At 45.1% G+C, this 18,878-nt stretch overlaps 1 protein-coding gene and 1 long non-coding RNA gene across 4 annotated transcripts; one reads left to right on the forward strand and one right to left on the reverse strand.

Annotated features, from left to right (window-relative positions):
• Positions 1-961: 961 nt before the first annotated feature.
• On the reverse strand, positions 962-11,359 carry TENT5A (terminal nucleotidyltransferase 5A). 3 transcript variants are annotated; one of them, XM_035109532.3, is made up of 3 exons: positions 11,002-11,359; positions 7,727-8,331; positions 962-6,284 (listed from the first exon to the last, which is right to left on the reverse strand). In XM_035109532.3, exons 2-3 carry the CDS (start codon positions 8,201-8,203, stop codon positions 5,505-5,507), a joined length of 1,257 nt encoding a protein of 418 aa, XP_034965423.1. In that variant the 5' UTR covers positions 8,204-8,331; positions 11,002-11,359; the 3' UTR covers positions 962-5,504. The 3 variants fall into 3 exon arrangements, with proteins under 3 accessions (XP_034965423.1, XP_034965424.1, XP_034965422.1); XM_035109533.3 differs by having other exon boundaries at positions 11,024-11,354; XM_035109531.3 differs by lacking the exon at positions 11,002-11,359 and adding an exon at positions 8,769-9,340.
• Positions 11,360-11,365: 6 nt separating this feature from the next.
• On the forward strand, positions 11,366-12,935 carry LOC148686221 (uncharacterized). The gene is made up of 2 exons (XR_015948919.1): positions 11,366-11,504; positions 12,596-12,935. It is a non-coding gene; the product is annotated as an uncharacterized LOC148686221 (long non-coding RNA).
• The last annotated feature ends 5,943 nt before the right edge of the window (positions 12,936-18,878 follow it).

Below are 18,878 nucleotides of genomic sequence, written 5' to 3' on the forward strand. Positions count from 1 at the left end.
TGTTACAGCAGCTCTCAAGCTGTGGATGTGATGTCAGAAGGAGCCAAAGTGTTTTTGAGGACTGGAAAACCTCTCTTTTTTATGTGTCTAGACTTGGAATTATTTCAGAAGCCTCAAGCAAAGGAGTGGGGTGGAATCCAAGAGTGTTATAAAACATTGATTTTGTAAATCCTTATACATCCAACACAATTCTAGCCTTTTCTTTAGGGAATTGTCCAAACTATTTGACTGAGAGCTTTGCTATGGAAACGCTAATGCAAAATTTCCTGAAGAGGAGCTTACAACTCAAAATGCTTCGGATTTATAAAGCATTTCAGGGTAAGTAACACTGGTCTTATTTCTTTTTCAGCCTGCTTTCTTTGAAGTTATTGACTGGACAGCTCTTTTGCTCAGATGGTAGGTTCAGATGCCTACTCCCCCCCCCCCCTCCACCATGTGGAAAAAGGTCCATGACAGCCTACTTCTGAGTAGACATGTGTAAGATTGTGGCAATTAATCCCAGGAGAGTGCATGCAGAATTACAGCATTATGCTTCCATTCCTTAAATCCTTGGCATCATGGAAGTGATTCTCCATTTTATTGGGTGTGGAGGATAAATAATATACTCAGAATCAAGATAGGAAAATTACAGTGGAGAAGAATAAATGTGTAAACACAGGATTGCATTGCATATGAAGTACAATGTTATTTCTAAAAACTTCCAACTGTTTCATGAGGATTCATAGCCCACTGGCACTCTCATGCGTCTGTCATTTATGTTACTCAGTTAATGTCCTGTCCAATGTTCTGGAACTAAGGTTCAATTGTTTCTGATGAAACCCAGATCTACACTGTCGCAATGAAAAAGCGGCTTTTCAGAAAGGAGCTACCACTGCTCTTTCTAATATGGAAGTCAAGCCACATTAATTACAAAAAAAGGCGGAAATTATCTGAGAAACTGAAAACACCAGACACAGATAAATAGAAAAAATAACATCATTTTTATTTACAAAAAAATCCAAATATTGGATGCTGTAAACAAAATTCACAATCTGTTCCCGCTAGCACTGGAGCAAATGCTTTACTTGGTTAGAAGTGTCTGCTTCCCATCCACTTTTTGTTTCAGCCTCCAACAGAACCCAGAGTCAAAAAGTTCCCAAAGGAACAGTCCAAGGGGAGCGGTTTGATGCAGCAGGATGTCTCGCTGAAGACTAAAGTTGTGCGGAATATATCACAGGAGAACAAATTCAGCATCGCTTGACTTCCCACAGACTGCAAGAGTTTGTGGTGCCACGTCCAACCAGTCCTGAAGTCTGCAGACCTTTCTGATGTTTAACTAGGTATAATCACGGCTTGCTAAGAAAGCAAACCAAAACAAAAACAAAAACCCCACCTGTACATGGATTTTGGATTTTTGTTGTTGCACTGGAAATCAGAAAGCAATACACACAAAAAAACCCAAGAAAAAATAAAAAGTGCTTAATATGTCATTCGATAGATATATTTCTCTCCATCTCATTTTCCTTTACACGTTTTTCTTTCCACAATTTAAAGCTTTCTCAGAATGGATGAGTCTTCAATATAATACAACTCACATATAAAGCACTTACAACAGGCATTTATAAGCTGTGCATTAAACTTTGTGCAATACATAGCAGCAAACAAGTCTTAAAGCATTTAAATAAAAAGAGTTATGAAAATATGGATCCTGCTTCCATTTTATTCCCCCTCCCCATTTTTTTCTTGTTTTGTTTTTGCATATTGTGGATTATATATACACAGTATGATTCCATCTATCTGAATTGAATGACCCAGGGCTGAGATTTGAAATGTTTGGATAAATGAGAGTGATATTTACATAAGTATAAAAGTGATGTGCAATCACCTGAGGTCCACATAGCAGACACGGACAACTGAAGTTTCACAATAACGAACATTAACAAACTGCGGATTCTACTAGTTCTTCAAAAAGAATCTGAGGTCTTTGCCTTCCTCACCTCTCTTGATTCACATTTAACCCAACAGTAACACAAACCATAGGACTGTAATTAAGACAACATCTTAAGCTAGTTGCTTAAAACCTAGTTTCTTAAAAATGCATTTGAAGCTTTTGCTGAATGAATAGAATGACCAGATCCTAAGAGTAACAAACATTTTCTTCTTATGAATGTACTAGTTTAATAAAATTGGAGAAGGATGGGGGGGGCGATACTGTTTGGCTGTATGAAGGGCTAGGTCTGCAAATCACAGAAGCCAACACGTTCTGAAAATATGCTGTTATTTTAGTTTTGACATAGAGTCAAAGCATCTTCTCATTACTATCACCAGACGGTTTAAAAACAACCTCCACTGCCAGCCAGTTGCAACAAAGCCCTGTTAGTGGCTTGAGACTGCTGGCCCCTTAAAGCAAAGAGAAAAAGAGAGAGAGAGAGAGAGAGAGAGAGCACTATTTCATCAAGTGAACAGAGCTCCTTGGACATGTGATGCAAGGCAACCATTTGCTGCTTGCCAGGAGATGCAGCTACCTGAACTACGAGAGGGAAGGGGGAGGAAGAGAGAGACAGTGACCCTGTAATCCTCAGACTAACAATAGCAGTGTTTGGTTTTCTTAAAAGAGGGGGAAGGCTGCTCCAAAGGGGGGGAAATGTCTGTACTGTATTATCAGCATTTTGTGGCTGAAGCCCTGCCAGATACCCCCAAACCCTTTTCAATAGTGGATGACTCATTTATTTGCAGCAAAATAGCTGTGGTAGGAAAGGACATACCACATTACCAGCTGATCCTCTTGCTCCAGCCTTCTGCTCAGCTTCCCTCAGAAATCCCCTCTCTGAGCAACAACACAGGCTAGTCTCTGATTTTGACAAAGCACATCTCCCTGCTGATTTGCTGGGCCAATGGAAAGGGGACGTTTCATTTTCGTAACTGCGCACTGACTAGATGTGCATTTGGTATGAGGGTGAGGGTTTTATGATTTCCTAAGCAGGCTGAGGGTAGTGAACAGACAAGCAAAAAGTAACGACTGGGGACCGACTGCCAAGATGGAAATTAATTTTACATTTCCTGCAGAATTCAGCGACTTGAGTAAACAAGCCGGGGTCCTGTTAAACTGACCTTCAGACACAAAGGGATGGTTAAGAATAGAAAAGCTTCAGCAATGGATAATGGGGGAAGGGACAAATGCATTGCCAGTAGCTTTGTTTGGACAATGGGGTGCTAAATTGCCTGGTTAGCTGTTTACTAATCCCTCCCCTTTAAATATTTTGTGTTGCTTGAACATTTCCCTGTGCAGCATGTATTTCTCTCCCTTTGATTCGGCAGCGGTGGGTGGCTAAGTTCAGTTTCCTCTCCCAAACTGTAACTTTGGCTTCCTTTCTTAGCATTAATAAAACAATGTGTAGGCCGCAATCCAACACAGATTTGGAGCACTGGAACCCAAAGATTTTCACGTTTCCAAACCTAAGAGCACTTAACGCTGTGTTTGATTGTGACTGAGGTGTTAAGTTAGATTTTGTTTTACATATATAGTGGCTGGATGAAAAAAGATGAAATGGTTAAATTCTTTTGTATAATCATCACTACAGTGGTGAGGGTATAAAAACCCTCCCAGTAAAATGATTTCCCAGCATTCCCCTAAGCCTCTTGAGAGAAAGGAAATTAAATTATTTGTCCCAATGCAAAAGATTAATCATTTTAAATAAGGTACAGTACTAAACTGGAAAATGCAGTGTGACAACCAGATCAAAGTTGTTTAATACTTGCATAAAAATATGTGTATGTGTAATATAAAATATAGATTTCCAAAATCCATGCAACAGTCTTCATAATGGTTCAGTTTCACATTTACTAACTTTTAGTGGTCCTGGAATGCACAGTGCATTCTGCTCGCTCTTTTTAAATGTCAATAATTAATATTCAAATGCAATATTCTTTAGCTGTCAAGGGAGCTATCCATTTGAGCCACATTCCAATGGTTGTCTGTACACCAGAGAGGCATGCAATCGTCGTACTGGTGAATTAACGGTCAAAACCATATTACAGTACAAAACAGGGGACAAAAGGATCAGTGGGTGAAATGTTTGAAACTAGCATGGCTCACAAGTAGCCCAATGGATTTGTTTATGTTCTTGCAACCAAATGCATCCTTTGAATCCCATCTTGCTTATGAACAGTTTGTTTATTCAGATTTTCTAGCGCAGGATAACTCTGCAAAGTGCCCACAGCATTATGATATCCTGTTGCAGACTGGAAAACACACCGTATTTCATTTAAAACATTCCTTAAAATTGCTACATTTTCCCAGACCATATTGAAAATAGGTGTGTATGCATGTACACACACACACACACACACACACACACACACACACACACACACACACCAATATACACACATACACACATGTACCTATGATAACATCCATGCCAACAATAGAAACTTTATATAGGTATTTGCCTGGGGGGGAAATAGGCATTTCCTCCACCATTTATTCACAAGCTTTTTTTGTTTGTTTGTTTGTTTCTTGTGTCCCTGATAAAAACAAAATGCAAGTTTAAACCACAAAACTATATTTTTTTCACTTCAAATTTTCTAAAGGTATCAGGCACTTTTGTTTAACATTAGCATGTACAAATATAGTAATATCTTATCTTTCCTCTCTTTTTTTTAATAGTCTACTCTGCTTTCTACTTGCTTGGATAACTTATCTGAGAAATCTTTGGTCCTGAAGCATATGATGCTTGCTACAGCTGGTTTTCTGGCTATTCCACATTTATTTATTTTTACAAAATGTGAAGCACGCACACAGCTGTAAATAATGAAATTTGTCATAATCCCCCCCCCAGTTTCTCTCTTTAAAAAAATAATAACTGTACCCGCCTACGACTCCTTTTTTTTCTTTCTTTTTCCATTTTGGAGCAAGCTGGTTCTCTTAAAGCTTTCTATTCAAGCAAGCTATACATTCTATGGGTTCATTCCACCGACAGCACTTAATACATGCCCCAAAGGCAGTAATTCTAAAATATCTCCTATTCCAACATATCTCTGTGTTATGAATCTAACTTTAAATTCCTGAACGCATATTTCCCTTCCCTTCCCCACTCGTATTTCCTCCCCTGTCTTTTATTTTGTTTTTTGCAGATTCGTTTAAAAAATAAAGGCTTCCCAACTTTCACTCTGCCATAGCTATGGGAGCAGGCGTCGCCAGCCCATATTGTCAGCAAGCATTTCCTCCTCCCCGGTTTACCTCAAGGGGACCTATTTGCTTTTCATGACAGGCCTCTGTGCTTTGGGGTAGAGAATCGAATGAGGCTTTTTGTTTTTCGGTTCTTTTTCTAAATCACTCTCTGTTACATTAGACTGAAGAACCGACAGCCTCTCTCAAGCTGAAGAGCCAGAGCAGACCACCATCGCACAAAAAAACACCCCATTGTTTGTTTCTAAAAAAAAGGAGAAGAGGGGGGAGTGCTGCCTTCCCCCCTTTATTTGCTTGACAGAAAACACAATCGCAACCAAGCCTATTAAATCTGCTAATTACAGGGCAACCAAGTTGAGTACGTGTGCTGCTGACACGGGAACATTGGCTGAACCTGGGCAATATAATAATTGCTAAAGTTAGCATCTGCTACATATGGGGCTGGCTGGTAATAGCACGTGACGTTGGCCACATTGGGGATGATATTCTGGTCAGCTAGCACACGGATGGCCAGCATGGTGATCAGGTTGAGAGTCTGTCTCCTCTCATGTCCCATCAGACACACGGTGCTCTCATTAACCACACTGTGAAGGGTCATGAGATAGTCATACTTGCGGTCCTCCAAGCCCACAAAGTGGTTCTGCAAGTACGACTCCAACTTCCGCTGCTGCTCCCCAATGTCCGAGAAGTCAATGAAAAACCTGGAGCACATGTATCTCTGGAGAGACTTGATCTCGGATTCCGAGGCCGCCCTGAAGCCCCTTACGAGGAGGTTGCAGTACTTCAGGAGACCACCTCCCCTGATCTCTTCTGGGTTTCTGGTAGCAATGACCTTGTTGCAAAGGTGATCAAAAGCTTCTTGGAAATCCCCATAGACACTCTCCCCGATTATAGTTGGGTGAAAAGTTTCAGTCATCGGGTTCTCTGAGCATTCGTAAAAAAGGAGGAGAGAGTCTAGCTTGATCTGAAAGGAATCTACGCTGAACTCAAACTGCCTTCTCAAGGAGTCCACAAATTTCAGCTCCACATTTTTCCCACTGTTGTTGGACAAGGAGATGAGACTCCACCGATCTGAATCATTGCACACTTTCACCATTTTCTGCACATAGGCTTCCTACAATTTGAAACATGGGGTGGGGGGGGAGAGGAGGGAGGAGCAGATCAGAAAACCAATAAAAGCACCTCCTCTTTAGAGGCTACATTTGCATTTGATCCCAGCTCCACCCTGCCCTAGCTTGCAGCAGAGCAAATTTACAGAGCCCAGGCGTAAGAAAGAGACACTGTGGACAGATTTAGCATGCGGTTTTGCAGACATGCAGTTGCAAAGGACCAAAGGGCGAGGGAGTGCTTGTAGCATGGTCCTGCACAAAGGACATATTCTGTAGGATTTTATTAAGGCTTTTCCTCCAAAGAGAGGTGACGGTTAAAATGTAGCATACATGCAAAGGAGAATAATAATCAGATTGTATCTTATAAAACCACTAGTAGCTTTCCTTTAAAAATAAACTCGCACCAATATTCTGGGAACTTTCAATGTTATCTCAACCTTCATAATCTCCTGCCCACCCCCAAAACAAGGCAAGACAAAACCAGAGCAGGTATGGAGCGGGGAAATTAACCCTTTCTTCCCCTGCTGTGATCTAGAATAAAATTTGTGGGGCCACCAAGGCAGTGCCTTGGGGCTGATGTCAACACAATGAGCAGGACAGCCCCCAAATTTAGCAGGGTTGGCTCATTCCACACTGCCATCTAAAGAAGGGGAACAGGATCAGGGTCCTTTAACCATCTAAAATGCCCTTACTGCACCATCGGTTAAATCAGTTACTTGATTCAAGGCAATTTGAGCCACTTAATCAGCGTTGTAAAAGTGTTTAAGCACAAAGCAGTGAAGCGAAGCACATTTTTCTGTAAGAAAGAGCTGGGCTCTTCACATACTTAAAAGACAGGTTGCAGAGCAGCATTATTGGAGTATTTTGAAAGCAAATCCAGCCTTTGCATTCCTTATGCAGGGCAAGGAGACAGAGGAGCACCATGCCCCTCTAGCGGTCCTAGCCACAAAACAATTAAAAGAAAGTAACTGCATTTAAAACGGCTTAGCCTGATGAGAAATTGATGGAGCTAAGTTAGCATAAATCCATGTACGTACTTCGGTTTGGCTCAGGGTGCATTTACAAAGAAAATAATGATTAATTGATTATCTATATTGTTCATACACATTGTACATACACATGTACACACAGACAGAGACTTAGGAATCACTCTAATGAGCCATGCCAAGTTAGTATTTCAATAAGCTTTAAGGGGAGGACCTGTATGTGAATAATCCTGGGGGTTAGTTTGTTTTTAGCAATGGGCTGTGTGTATTCTGCCCCCTTTTAAAATTTATTTTTTATATTTTTATTTAGCTGCACTGCAATCTGTAATAAGGGCTAGCTTGTCCTTTCTCCATTCTGTCCGCCTCCACTGCTCTGTGCCGGCCCATTTTGGAGAGGCAGAAGCAAAGCGAGAAGGGAGGTTCTCCCAGCCGGCCGGGGACTGCGAGCGCCTTCCATTTACCTTGAGGGTGAGCGGGGTGATCTTCTCCTTGTTAACTCCTTCCGGCAAGAAATCCAACAGGCAGTCCAAGACGACGTCTTTCACCGTCTGGAACTCGGCTTCGCCCTTCAGGTCGGCGCAGAAGATGAGGTCCAAGTCCTTGTAGCCCAGGCCGCTGTCCTGGTGCAGGACATGGCTGGCCGCCGAGCCGTTGAGGCGCACATCGCGCACGCCGATGCGCTGCTCCTCCAGGCGGCTGCGCACCACCTTCACGATCTGGCGAGGCTGCATCTCCAACGTGGGGAAGTTGCCCCGGCCGTGGATCGGGATGGTCTCGCTCAGGATGCGGTCCAGGCGCTGCACTTGCTCCCAGCTGAGCACGTTGCAGCGGCTGCTCTCGCTACAACCCAGGCACGGCTCGGCAATGGCCAGCCGAGGGCAGTCGCTGTCGGCGCCGTTGCTAGCGCTGCTACTGAGAATATTTTCCTCATCTGCCATGGTCCAGCGCCGTTCGCAAGTTGGAGCGGATCAAATAGGTTGGGGGTGGGTGGGGGTGGAGACGGCCTCCTTTGCTGTAGCTTCTTCTTCTTCCACTCCTAGCGGGACGGGGCGAGGGGGTTTTTTGTCTTTAAAAAAAGGCAAGCAAAAAATCAGGAATTTATAGCTTATGATGAAGACTGCGACCCTCACAGGGGCGAAAGTAGGCCTTTTTTTCACCCAGTTTGGTACACCCCCCCACACACACACACTGGGAGCCTCAGTGGCGCCCCTCTAGAGGCTTCACCCGGGGCAAAAAAAACGGCTAGCCCCCCCCCCCAGCTATGGCCCTGGATCTTCAAGCCCCTTCCTCTTGACAGGTCTGAAATGGTTGGAGGATATCAGCCGCTCTCCTGCGCTCCCTGCTCCCCCTTCCCTTCCCGGAAAGCGGCTTTGGGCTGCGCTAAGCGGCGCTTTCAAGTGAAGCCACGACTCCCGGAGTGGACTAAGCGTTTCGGAGGAACAGGATGCAGTTTTAAGTGTGTTTTCACCGTCCCGCTCCTGATCTATCCGCCAGTATACACACCTGGGGGCTTGCTCCTGATCACCTGCCGTGTGACCCGCGCGTGTGTGATTGAGCTGCCCTTCTGACGGATAGCAGCGAAGGATAGCGAGAGCAGGCAGCCTGCACCCCTTGCGCCACTGGAGCTGGAGGAGCCGCCTGGCGCAAAGCTTTACTCCGGAATCCTCCCCGGTTCTTCCGCCCAGCTAGCAGGGGTCGCGCTTTCCCCGGAGCTGCTCCCTCTCGCCCTGCGCAGCCTTAGGTCGCCTCTACAGCTTTTGCTGGTTCTGCTTGGGAATGTCCTCTGTAGTTTTTTATATGGGCTTTCTCGCTCTTCCGGGGATGCGAGCCACCCTCCGCTTGCCCACGCCCCTCTCATCTGCATAGGGACGCTTCTTCTCCTTCCCTCCCTACCCCCCTCGCCCAGGCCTTTCCAGACACGCCCCTTCATATTTGCATAAACAGCTGCTTTCCACAGCCGCTTTTCTAGAGCCGCTTCCTCCTCCCCCGCGCCAAGCAAATCCTCTCCTTTCTGGAAGAGGAAGAAAGGTGAAAGTTGGAAGGATCTGGATCCTGCTGGAACATCCTGGAGGGAGCTGGCAAAAAAAAAAAGTGACACACTGAGGGTTTGGCGGGGGCGGCTCTGTAGGCGAGAGGGCTGCAATTTTTATTTATTTATTTTTTTTAAAAAAAAATCAAGTCAACTAGGGACCCGCGGGCGTTAGATCAGGAACAGGGGGTGGGAGTTATGTCAGCCTGCATGTGGAACATTCTCTGGCTCTCCCTGCTGAGTCTGTGCTTTGCGATTGTGTCGAGCTGAAACGGGAGGGAGGCCGAGAGAGGGAGGGGTAGGTTACATTTTCACCCAGGGATGGAATCAATTGCCGAGCCGGGGACGTTTCGCACTAATAAATAGCCAGCCTGGGGTCTCTGAGAAAGGGTGGTTCCTTTTTCAAAAAACCATTTTGAAAACAGCTCTGTGGATTTCTGGAGATCCTGGGATCTGGCTTTGTTTTAACTGCATTCAGTTGTCAAAGCACTTACTCTACAGAGCCGCCCCGCCGCCGCCGCCGCCGCTTTTTCTCTCTACTGAATTGTCAGGAGAGCAGTCCAGAGAGAAGTAGGAGGCGGCGACACTACTGCATGGCTGCGCGGTGCACCTTAAGCGGCAAGATTCCCGTGGATGTTCATGGAACAAAAGAAACTGCCAAAGGGGGGGGGGGATCACAAGCATCTGAACACGGCGTACTCAGTATTTTACAGCGCCCGGGGGACCTGAGAAAGATCCAGCTGCACCAAGCTAGTGAAGCAGCGATGCCTTCTGGTTTTTGAAGCTCTTTGTAAAGAGCACGGGACAAAGTGGGATACAGATTCCCAGGCGGCGTTTAAAGAAAGCTGGAAAGTGGCGAGGGACACCCCGGCCCAGACATTATTCCCCGCCCGGAATAAAAGATACGGTAGAATGCATGTGCGCCTGGCAACCAGAACCCCCGTTCCACGTACTGTCCTTAAAAATATGTATCCCGGTGGAGTACCGGGGGGGGGGCGTTTTTAAGATTGGGGAGGTCAAGACGTTTTGGGACTGGATTCTGGATATACCCGAAGCAATAATCCTGGGCAAATAAAGCCGTGATTTGCAGCTGGAAATAATAAAATGCCTGCAGGAACTGGCTAGGAAGAAAACCAGAGTTCACCACCACCTGTTGCCGCGAAGGACAGGAGTAAGTGCAAAATAGCGGCGCCAGCTTTTTATTAGACCACCTTCCACTTGGCCAGATCCGTAGTGCTGTGCAGCTAGCTAGCTAGCACGTCATTTCACAGGAAGAAGTTGGCCTAATCCAAAATGTTGTCACCTACTCCTCTCTTGTTTTTATTCTCTGAAAGTAGCTCCCCAGTGCGCCCCAGTGGATTTAACAGCCCAATGGCAGAACCATCGCCTTCCGTTCCAGCTATGAGATGGAACTGCGCACAAGCAGCGCGCGGGGGAAGGAGCAGACTCTCCTTCCTGTGGATTCTACAGCACACACCGCAAAATACACACGATATAATGCAAAGGTTGTCTGCTTGGAGAACCAGTCCCTTTTATTGCTGCTAGACTTTCTTTTTTTTTCTACTGGGAAAAACCTAAAAGGTCGTTAAACGAGGGCTAGATTTCCTTAGCTACGCAGTTGTGAATGTCCCTGGAAAAAGAAGTTTGCGTTTGATAATGCATGCACAATGGGTAATGGGGAATATATATAAATATATATAAACTCACTTTTATATATATATAAACTCACTCTTCTCTCTCCAAGCGGCTTAATTCTTCAGTGCGTGACCACAGAATAATCTGACATCTGAGCAATCTAGGGGTAAAGCGCGATTTCCCAGAGACTCCACCTGCGCAGATTCGATTCCTCTTTATATATTTGGTGCGTAGGACTTTAGAGGCATGACAGAGCAGGATTGGTGGCCGAGGACTCGTGCATGGTCGAAGAGGTGGTTGTTACGTTCCTCGCAGGAATATGAAGGCTAAAGAGAGGCGCGGAGGGGGGTGAACGAAAACGGCAGCGGCGGCAGCAGCTGGAGGAGCAATAATAGGAATGGAGCAGATAGAACGTCACAGGTACTGACGTTCCAGCAACAGCTGCAGGGCTATTCCGAAAGCCTGTGATGCGAGAAGAGCCTAGCCAATCAGCGCCGGTTTGGCCGTGACGCTTTATTTTCCTCCTACAGGCCCCTGGGGTGAAGAACCAATCGGAGAAGGGCTCGAGAAGCAGCGTAAGCGTGCCAGCTCCGAGTGAATGAGCCGTGGGATGGAAGGAGGGAGGGGGAGAGTAAACACGCCCACGCACAGAAGAGCTGCCTATTCACAGGCGCCTGTGAGAAGATACTGCGTCTTAGGAGCCTCGTTGTGCTGCGGGGCGGGGGGGGGGGAGAAGGCCTTTCCCCTCTTCCCCCCCCCTTCCCAATTAGCAGCGGTCGGCGGGAGGAAGTGCTGCCTTTGGGGCTAGGTTGTAGTAGGCAACGCAAGCTCGGGCTGCTACTCCGGGAAGGTTTCTCTGTAAAAGCCGTGGGGTTGCAGAGAGAGATGGGGACATTAGTCTTTAATAGGAGGCCCTGGCTGCTGGCTTTCGCTGTGGAAGTTTCCCTGCGTTTGTAGTGGACTACAAACTGCTGTGGCAACACAGCTTCATGACTTGATGCTGCCTGGACCACACGCCCGAAACCAGGGCTAGCCCAATGTGATGTGTGTGTCCCCCATGCCCCATCCTTGTCACACGATGATGGTGATGATGGCCAGTGGTCAGGAATGGTGGCCAACAATGTCGGGGGAATGGCACCATATTGGCTACCTTTGCCCTGCTCCATATGTGAAGAGTTTGTGGTTGCGTAGGGATGGCATTATTCCTATCATTAGTCGCAAGGGGTCTGGGACTGAGCATAAAACATAGTTTGATAGCTGCAGCCAAGGGGTTGTTGGCCTGCGGAAGGGAGAGCAGTGAAGCAGGGGACACGCTATATATGAGAGCAAATGTGGCCAGACTTTAGCAGACCAGGGTTCAAATCCCTATTGGGCTCCGAAGTTCACTGGCTGACCTTGGGCCAGCCCTGCCTCTCAGCACAACAGGGTGGGCGTAGAGGCGATTAAATAAGGAGGGAGAAAACCACTATGCCACTTTGAGCTCCTTGGAGAAAAAGGCGTGGATATCAATGCAATACAGTATATATATATATATATTTACAAAAGTAAAGGAAATTACTTCTCAATGGAAAGAAAAAACGCGTGAGCACTGTCCCAACTGCAGGCCTTTAACGCGGAGCCTTTCCCACGCGCGTTTCTTCTCACTTTGAAACTTTCACCCCCTCAGCTCCCTCCTGCTACCCGAGAGAAAAGAGAGGAGTGCCTCAAGAGACACCATGAAAACGGCGCGCGGGGGCTACCTTGACCTTCCCTCCCATCCGGACGTGGCTGTCATGGGGAAAGCGCAGCATCTCTCCGCCAACCTAGCCAGCGTTTCTCGCTCTCCTTTTGGGGGGGGGATGAGAGGCTTCTCTTTAAATGGGATGGGACGCGCTTCGGAGGGCCCCATCTCTTAAATGGTACGGGGGTGGGGGACAAACAAGAGGAGGCCTAAGAGCATGGGAGCAGCCAGGGGGTGCGGGAGGGCAGCTGTCCCCCTAAACCAAATAAATAAATAAATAAATATACCCAACTAATTGACCAATTATGTCACAGATAACTCGGTTTTGCCCCCGAACATAAAGCATGCCTCCTCCTAAAATAAATCCTGGATACGCTGATGCCAGAGAGAGAGAGAGAGCTAGAGATGGAGGAGGGGCTTTGGGGGAAGTAGGAACTTCCAACAAGAGATCGTTGGTCGTGTGAATAGGATAGAGCTAATAATAGTAGTAGTAGCAATAATAAAATCCAGACTTTGATTGCACTTTAAAAAGACACTGAGGTTTTCCTTGAAGGTAGGGGTAGCACTCGCTGCTTTTTGGGAACTGCCAACCCCTCTCCCCACCCCCTGTCTCCGCGGAGCAGCTGAGGGGGAGGCGGCGCTTTCTCTCGCGCGCAGCTCCCGCCCCTTCGGAGGGGACTCAGGCGAGCGCGACCTGCGACTTTCTCCCCCAGGAGGCTTGTGGCCGAGGGCGCGCGTTGCGTGGCAATGACGTCCCCTGCCGGCTAAGGAGCAAGGTGCACCCCCTTCCTCGGGCGGAGGGTGTCCCTGTGTCCCAAATGCCTCGTGCCGGGCTGGGTTCTCCTTTTCCTTGAGCGGTGTGGAGAGAGAACGGCCAGAGGGCGGCTACCACAGTTAAATAATTCTGGTAAGGAGCCTGCCAGCCTGTGTGGCTCATTTCTGAAGAAGCTTCAGCAGCGAGGAAAGATCGGGGAGGAAAGGAAAACTGGAGCGCGGGGAGGAATGTAGGATCACAAAATAAAATAAAACCCAAGGATCATTTCAAACTTTTTCAGGAGGACGTTTTTGTAGCAGTGGTAGATTATGGACGGATCACCTGTTGGGGTTGTTGTGGAGTAATATTGTTTACCAGCGTTCAAATAGCATTAACTCAGCAGGTAAATTTAGGAAGAACTTGACTGGCTTACTTAGAGACTCTCCCCACCAAAAAAAAAAGCCTGTTCTCAAATCACAGCTTATTTCTGTGTCTACCCCAGAATACACTACTACATAAAGGTAAAGGTAAAGGACCCCTGGACAGTTAAGCCCAGTCAAAGGTGACGATGGGGTTGTGGCACTTATCTTGCTTCAGGCCAAGGGAGCCGGTGTTTGTCCACAGACAGCTTTCCAATTCATGTGGCCAGCATGACTAAACCGCTTCTGGCGTAATGGAACACCATGACAGAAACCAGAGCGCATGGAAACACCGTTTACCTTCCCGCCACAGTGGTGCTTATTTATCTACCTGCACTGGCGTGCATTTGAACTGCTAGGTTGGCAGAAACTGGGACAGAGCAATGGGACATAGTCAATCCTATATACTGTCACCATGGTGCAAATATTCTCCTTTACCTGGTTTCTTAGATGGATCCCACCAGATGATCTACCATGAGTTACATTATACCATAGTCACATCTCCCTTCCTTGTCGCATATCCAGAGTTCTATGGTACAAAAGCCACCATCTCATGACTCTTCATATCCTTGTTGATAGACAGAACCATGAAAATTGTGGATGTAGAATTTTGCATATTTCCAAAATACTGTATTTACGACTAAACATGCATAGCTTTTGCAGCACTTTGGCTAAGTTTGAAATGAATTAATTAAAACATAAACATTTATAAGCAGAGCACAGCAAGTCTGCAAATGAGTGTTAAAAGCCTAAGCAGTTACTTTGTTATTGGTAAAATGTGGGGAAAGATTGCACTCTGGAGCTTAAGGTAAAGTTTGCAATATATTGGTTGTCAAACTGAACAATTTTAAACTTTTATGTCCACAGTGGACCAAATATTGTTAAACCTTCATAGGAAAAGGATTGTGCCCTGCAGCTTAAAATAAGCTCTGCGAACCCTTATGGTTGCAAAGAGATTTATCCTTCAAGGCTGGATGGATTAACTCTCACCATCTACTATTCAGTGGTCTGAAGTTCTTAGACCTTTTCTGAATTTGAACACCTATTTGGATCTATGGACAACTTAAAATATATTTCTGAGTGCTGTATTTTTTTATTATTAATGTAGGATAGCAATGTTTCTTTTTGTTATGTTTGCAAAAAAAAGCTAATATTTTAAAAATTATAAGTAATGTGGATATGAGAAGTTGGATATTGGAATTAAGAATTATGATATAGATTATGATTTACAAAAATTGCTGCAGTGGGGAGTGCCCATTTACTGTTCCAGCTAGGCAGTTAGCCACACCTTTCTTTAAGATACCCCATTCCATTCCCCCTCCTCCTTGTTTTGCTTTGTCATCCCACCCAACAGTCAGTATTCCATTGCTACTGAGCATGCTCTGTCCTCAGAGCCGGATTTAGAGCATTGAGAGCAATTCCCTGCACAGGGTGCTGAGCTGAAAAGGCACAAAACTGAGAAGGTGCATAATTGAGAAGATCCATTTGGAGGTGCCAAATTTTGACCTTGCACAGGGCACCATATTATGAAAAATTACCAAAGTCTGCCCCTGCTGTCCTAGTCAGATTGTTTTGAGGTTCCCCCGCCTTAAGAGTTTTTATGCACAAGATTTCTGTACTTCTACAAAATTTGGGATTCCGCCCAGACTGCTCATACCTACTTCTTGTTCATGTGTGTTGTCACTTTGACTACATTCACGCTTGAACATCAGAAATAGAGGGAATGATGCTTTTAAATTCTAATTAAACATAGGGAGTAAAGGTAAAGGACCCCTGGATGGTTAAGCCCAGTCTAATTTGACTATGGAGTGCAACACTTATCTCCATTTTCAGTCTGAGGGAGCCGGCGTTTGTCTGCAGACAGCTTTTCCAGGTTATGACTAAACCACTTTAGGCGCAACGGGACATCATAATGGAAGCCAGAGCGCATGGAAACATTGTTTACCTTCCTGCCGCAGTGGTACCCATTTATCTACTTGCGCTGGTATGCTTTCAAACTGCTCGGTTAGCAGTTATTAAGCATAATTCTAGCACATTGGGGAAACACTCTGCAGAAGAAGAGATTTGAGGCTGAAAGACAACAGGTTCGTGGAGACTAAGTTGGAAGTGAGCAGAATAGGTGAGACTCCACATGTTTACTACATAAACCACCTAGCTGCCTTAACTTACCATTTTCATGTTTTCTGGTATGTGAATAAATTTGTGAACACCTCAGTTCTTCTCTTAGGCCCAATCTATATCTAATGGTAAGCATATGGTGTAATATTTTGTGTTTATTTTTAAAAGCAGCTGCTGGAGGCCCATTTAGGATCAGGACCGAGGAATGTAGAGTTCAGCCCTTTCTCCTCCTCCCACAGTGTCCACAAAAGTCATTCCTTCTAACTTGCTGTTTGGTTTGGGAGGGAAGCTCTCACTGGTGCCAATGAAATGCAAATAGAAGCTCCTGAGGGGGTCACATTTGTTTGCACAATGGCAAAAAAATGGTTAAACTCCTGCTCTCCATGGTCCTGAACCTAACCAGGGCCTTCAGCAGCTTCTGTTTGCAATGTTGTTGTTGTTGTTGTTTTAAAAAATGCATGTGACATTAAATCCCCAAAGCCAGTATCATTCTGATTTCAAAACGATTTGAATAGTGAATCTCAGGTACATACAACAAACCATTTCCTGGGGATGTTCTACATGTCTGACATCAGGGGTGGGGATAGTATCGTGGAGGAGCATTTGTCTTCCCTGCCACTTACCGCCTGCCCACTGCAGTCATACCTGTGTCTATCTGGAAGCAAGCTCTATTGAATTCAGTAGCACTTACTCCCTAACTAAATGGGTTAGAATATTCTTCATATGGTAGAACCATAGGATCCTAGCTATGTTATAGTCCTGAAAGTATAGTGCACTGTTATAGTGGGACCTTGGAATCATGTAAGGTGGGTTATTTACTTGAATTATGGGACTAGTGATATTTCATACACAGTTATTTTAGAAATTTGTAAGAGATGATTTACAAATAGGATTTATCCATGTAAACATGCTCTAACTTTTGAAATGCTGCAGATCCCAGAAGAAACACAATATTTTGTTATACTTGCACACTGCTTGCTTCTCTATACTTCTCATGGACATGGGGCAATTTAGCAGAAATCAAACAAACTATTCCAGTCTTTTTAAAGTTGCCCACCACAATTCTCACAGGGGGGAATCAGATCTACTGGTTTGTGGTAAGGAAGTACTTAAAATCCAGCCCAACCCTGCCTTTTCAAGCACAAAATAGATTAAAGATGCAACATGTGGTCTTTGTGTTTCACATCTATGTGTATACTTATGCAAATCTGCATGGTCTTTCCAAAATTGCATTTTCAACTTCCAAAAGTATTTATGGATTCTTTTTCCGCATAGGGATCAGGCAGCTTCTGAGAGACAAAAAGGACTTTCGCCCATCTTAGCTAGGAAGCAAAGGAAACTGCTTACATTTCTCAACACTTAGGGAGCAAGTAGATATTATTTGTCACAAGAACCAGGTGAAGAGTGGAATCATATTGTCAATGTCCCGAAGCAATGAAACTGATTGTTTTCTAGGAAACAGAGCTAGCAACTTCATCTACCCTTGGCTAGCTATGAAAAAGAGGGCATTTCAGCAACAGAGGCAGGGAGAGAGGAGGGATGAGAGGGAAACGGGGAGGGGGAGTTACCAGGAGTTCCATGTACACCAAAAAAGAAAAGTCAAAAAGATGGCTTCCAAACAAACAGACACTTCATCTGATGGCTATTTTACGAGACTTCACATCTTTGATATATTATTTGCCTGTCACTGAATTCACCCAGATCTTTGGTACTTCTAGTCTGAAGGTTGAATTCAACACAACGCAAAGATTCTCCTTGCATGACAGAACATTATCCACCTCCTCCCTGCACCCCATAAATCTGTTCAGGGATTTCCCCCAACCTTCCAAAGCAGATTAGGGGGGGGGCAGGGGGCATTTGCATGGAGGAGAGGGAGAAAATTCCCTTGTGCTAGCATTAACCTTTGCACTACTGCAAACAGTTCTTTGAATACTGCCCACTCACTGTTTTTGCATACTAAGTGGCATAACTTTCCATTTGTCATTCACGTGTCACTTTGCCACTCATTCTACTTTGGGCAACAAATATTAATTTCACATTAAAACACCTGGTGCAGGTCTACCCTGCAGCTCATGTGAAGAAAAAAAAAAGGAAAGCTATGGAGGTGAGTCATGTGGAAATGGAACAAAACATAATGTGTGTATAAGCTTCTTGTGGCAAAGTATGTGAACCTGCATTCCAATTTCTTATGTTGGCCCAAATGAAGTGAGATATTTAAGCATAATAATCAGTAACTTAAACTAGGATAATTATATTGCCGCAATTATGGGGAAATTTGCATAGGTTAAACAGGTCTTCTTGGTTATACTTGTGTGCTGCTGCTGGCGTCACTGCTGTTATGAACATTAATTCAGTTCATGAACATATTTCATATCATTATAATATGGAATATACATGTAGTTAAGAGAACAATGATTTATCAGGATTCTTAACCTGTATTCTGTTCAGTTTTAAAAGTTTTATCAGTCTCACAGGAGAGAAAAAATGTAAATGTCATCTTATAATAGCGAATCTGCACATTTGGTGTGGATTTTGTTTAAGATTTTACTGTAATTTTTGGTCTGTCAACATCATATATGGAGTGTTATGGGAGGGGTAGTATCTCTGATGGGGAACATCTCATGCTCCTTCTGGGGTAGTTTGTCCATCTTTGCTCTCCACCCTGCACTCGGCTTTCACTTGTGGCTCCTTGCAGCTGTCAGCATATGACAGTGGCCACACCCTGGGCATGGCTTTGACTGGCTGGCTAAACCAGGTGATGGGACTCAAACCCTCAGTGAGTTAGGGGCTTCCCCTGCCTGCAAAGACATGCTCCAGCGGATTGACTGGATGAGACCAATAGTGGACTCAATGGTCAAGTAGGTGGTTTCTGTACGTGCTGTAGAGGGAAGTGAGAGGCAGATGGGAAGGTGAAGGAATGCTCTGATCCCAAACATCC

The sequence above is a fragment of the Zootoca vivipara genome, chromosome 3 (genome assembly GCF_965207765.1).
Source record: "Zootoca vivipara chromosome 3, rZooViv2.hap1.1, whole genome shotgun sequence".
NCBI classification, from domain to species: Eukaryota; Metazoa; Chordata; class Lepidosauria; order Squamata; family Lacertidae; genus Zootoca; species Zootoca vivipara.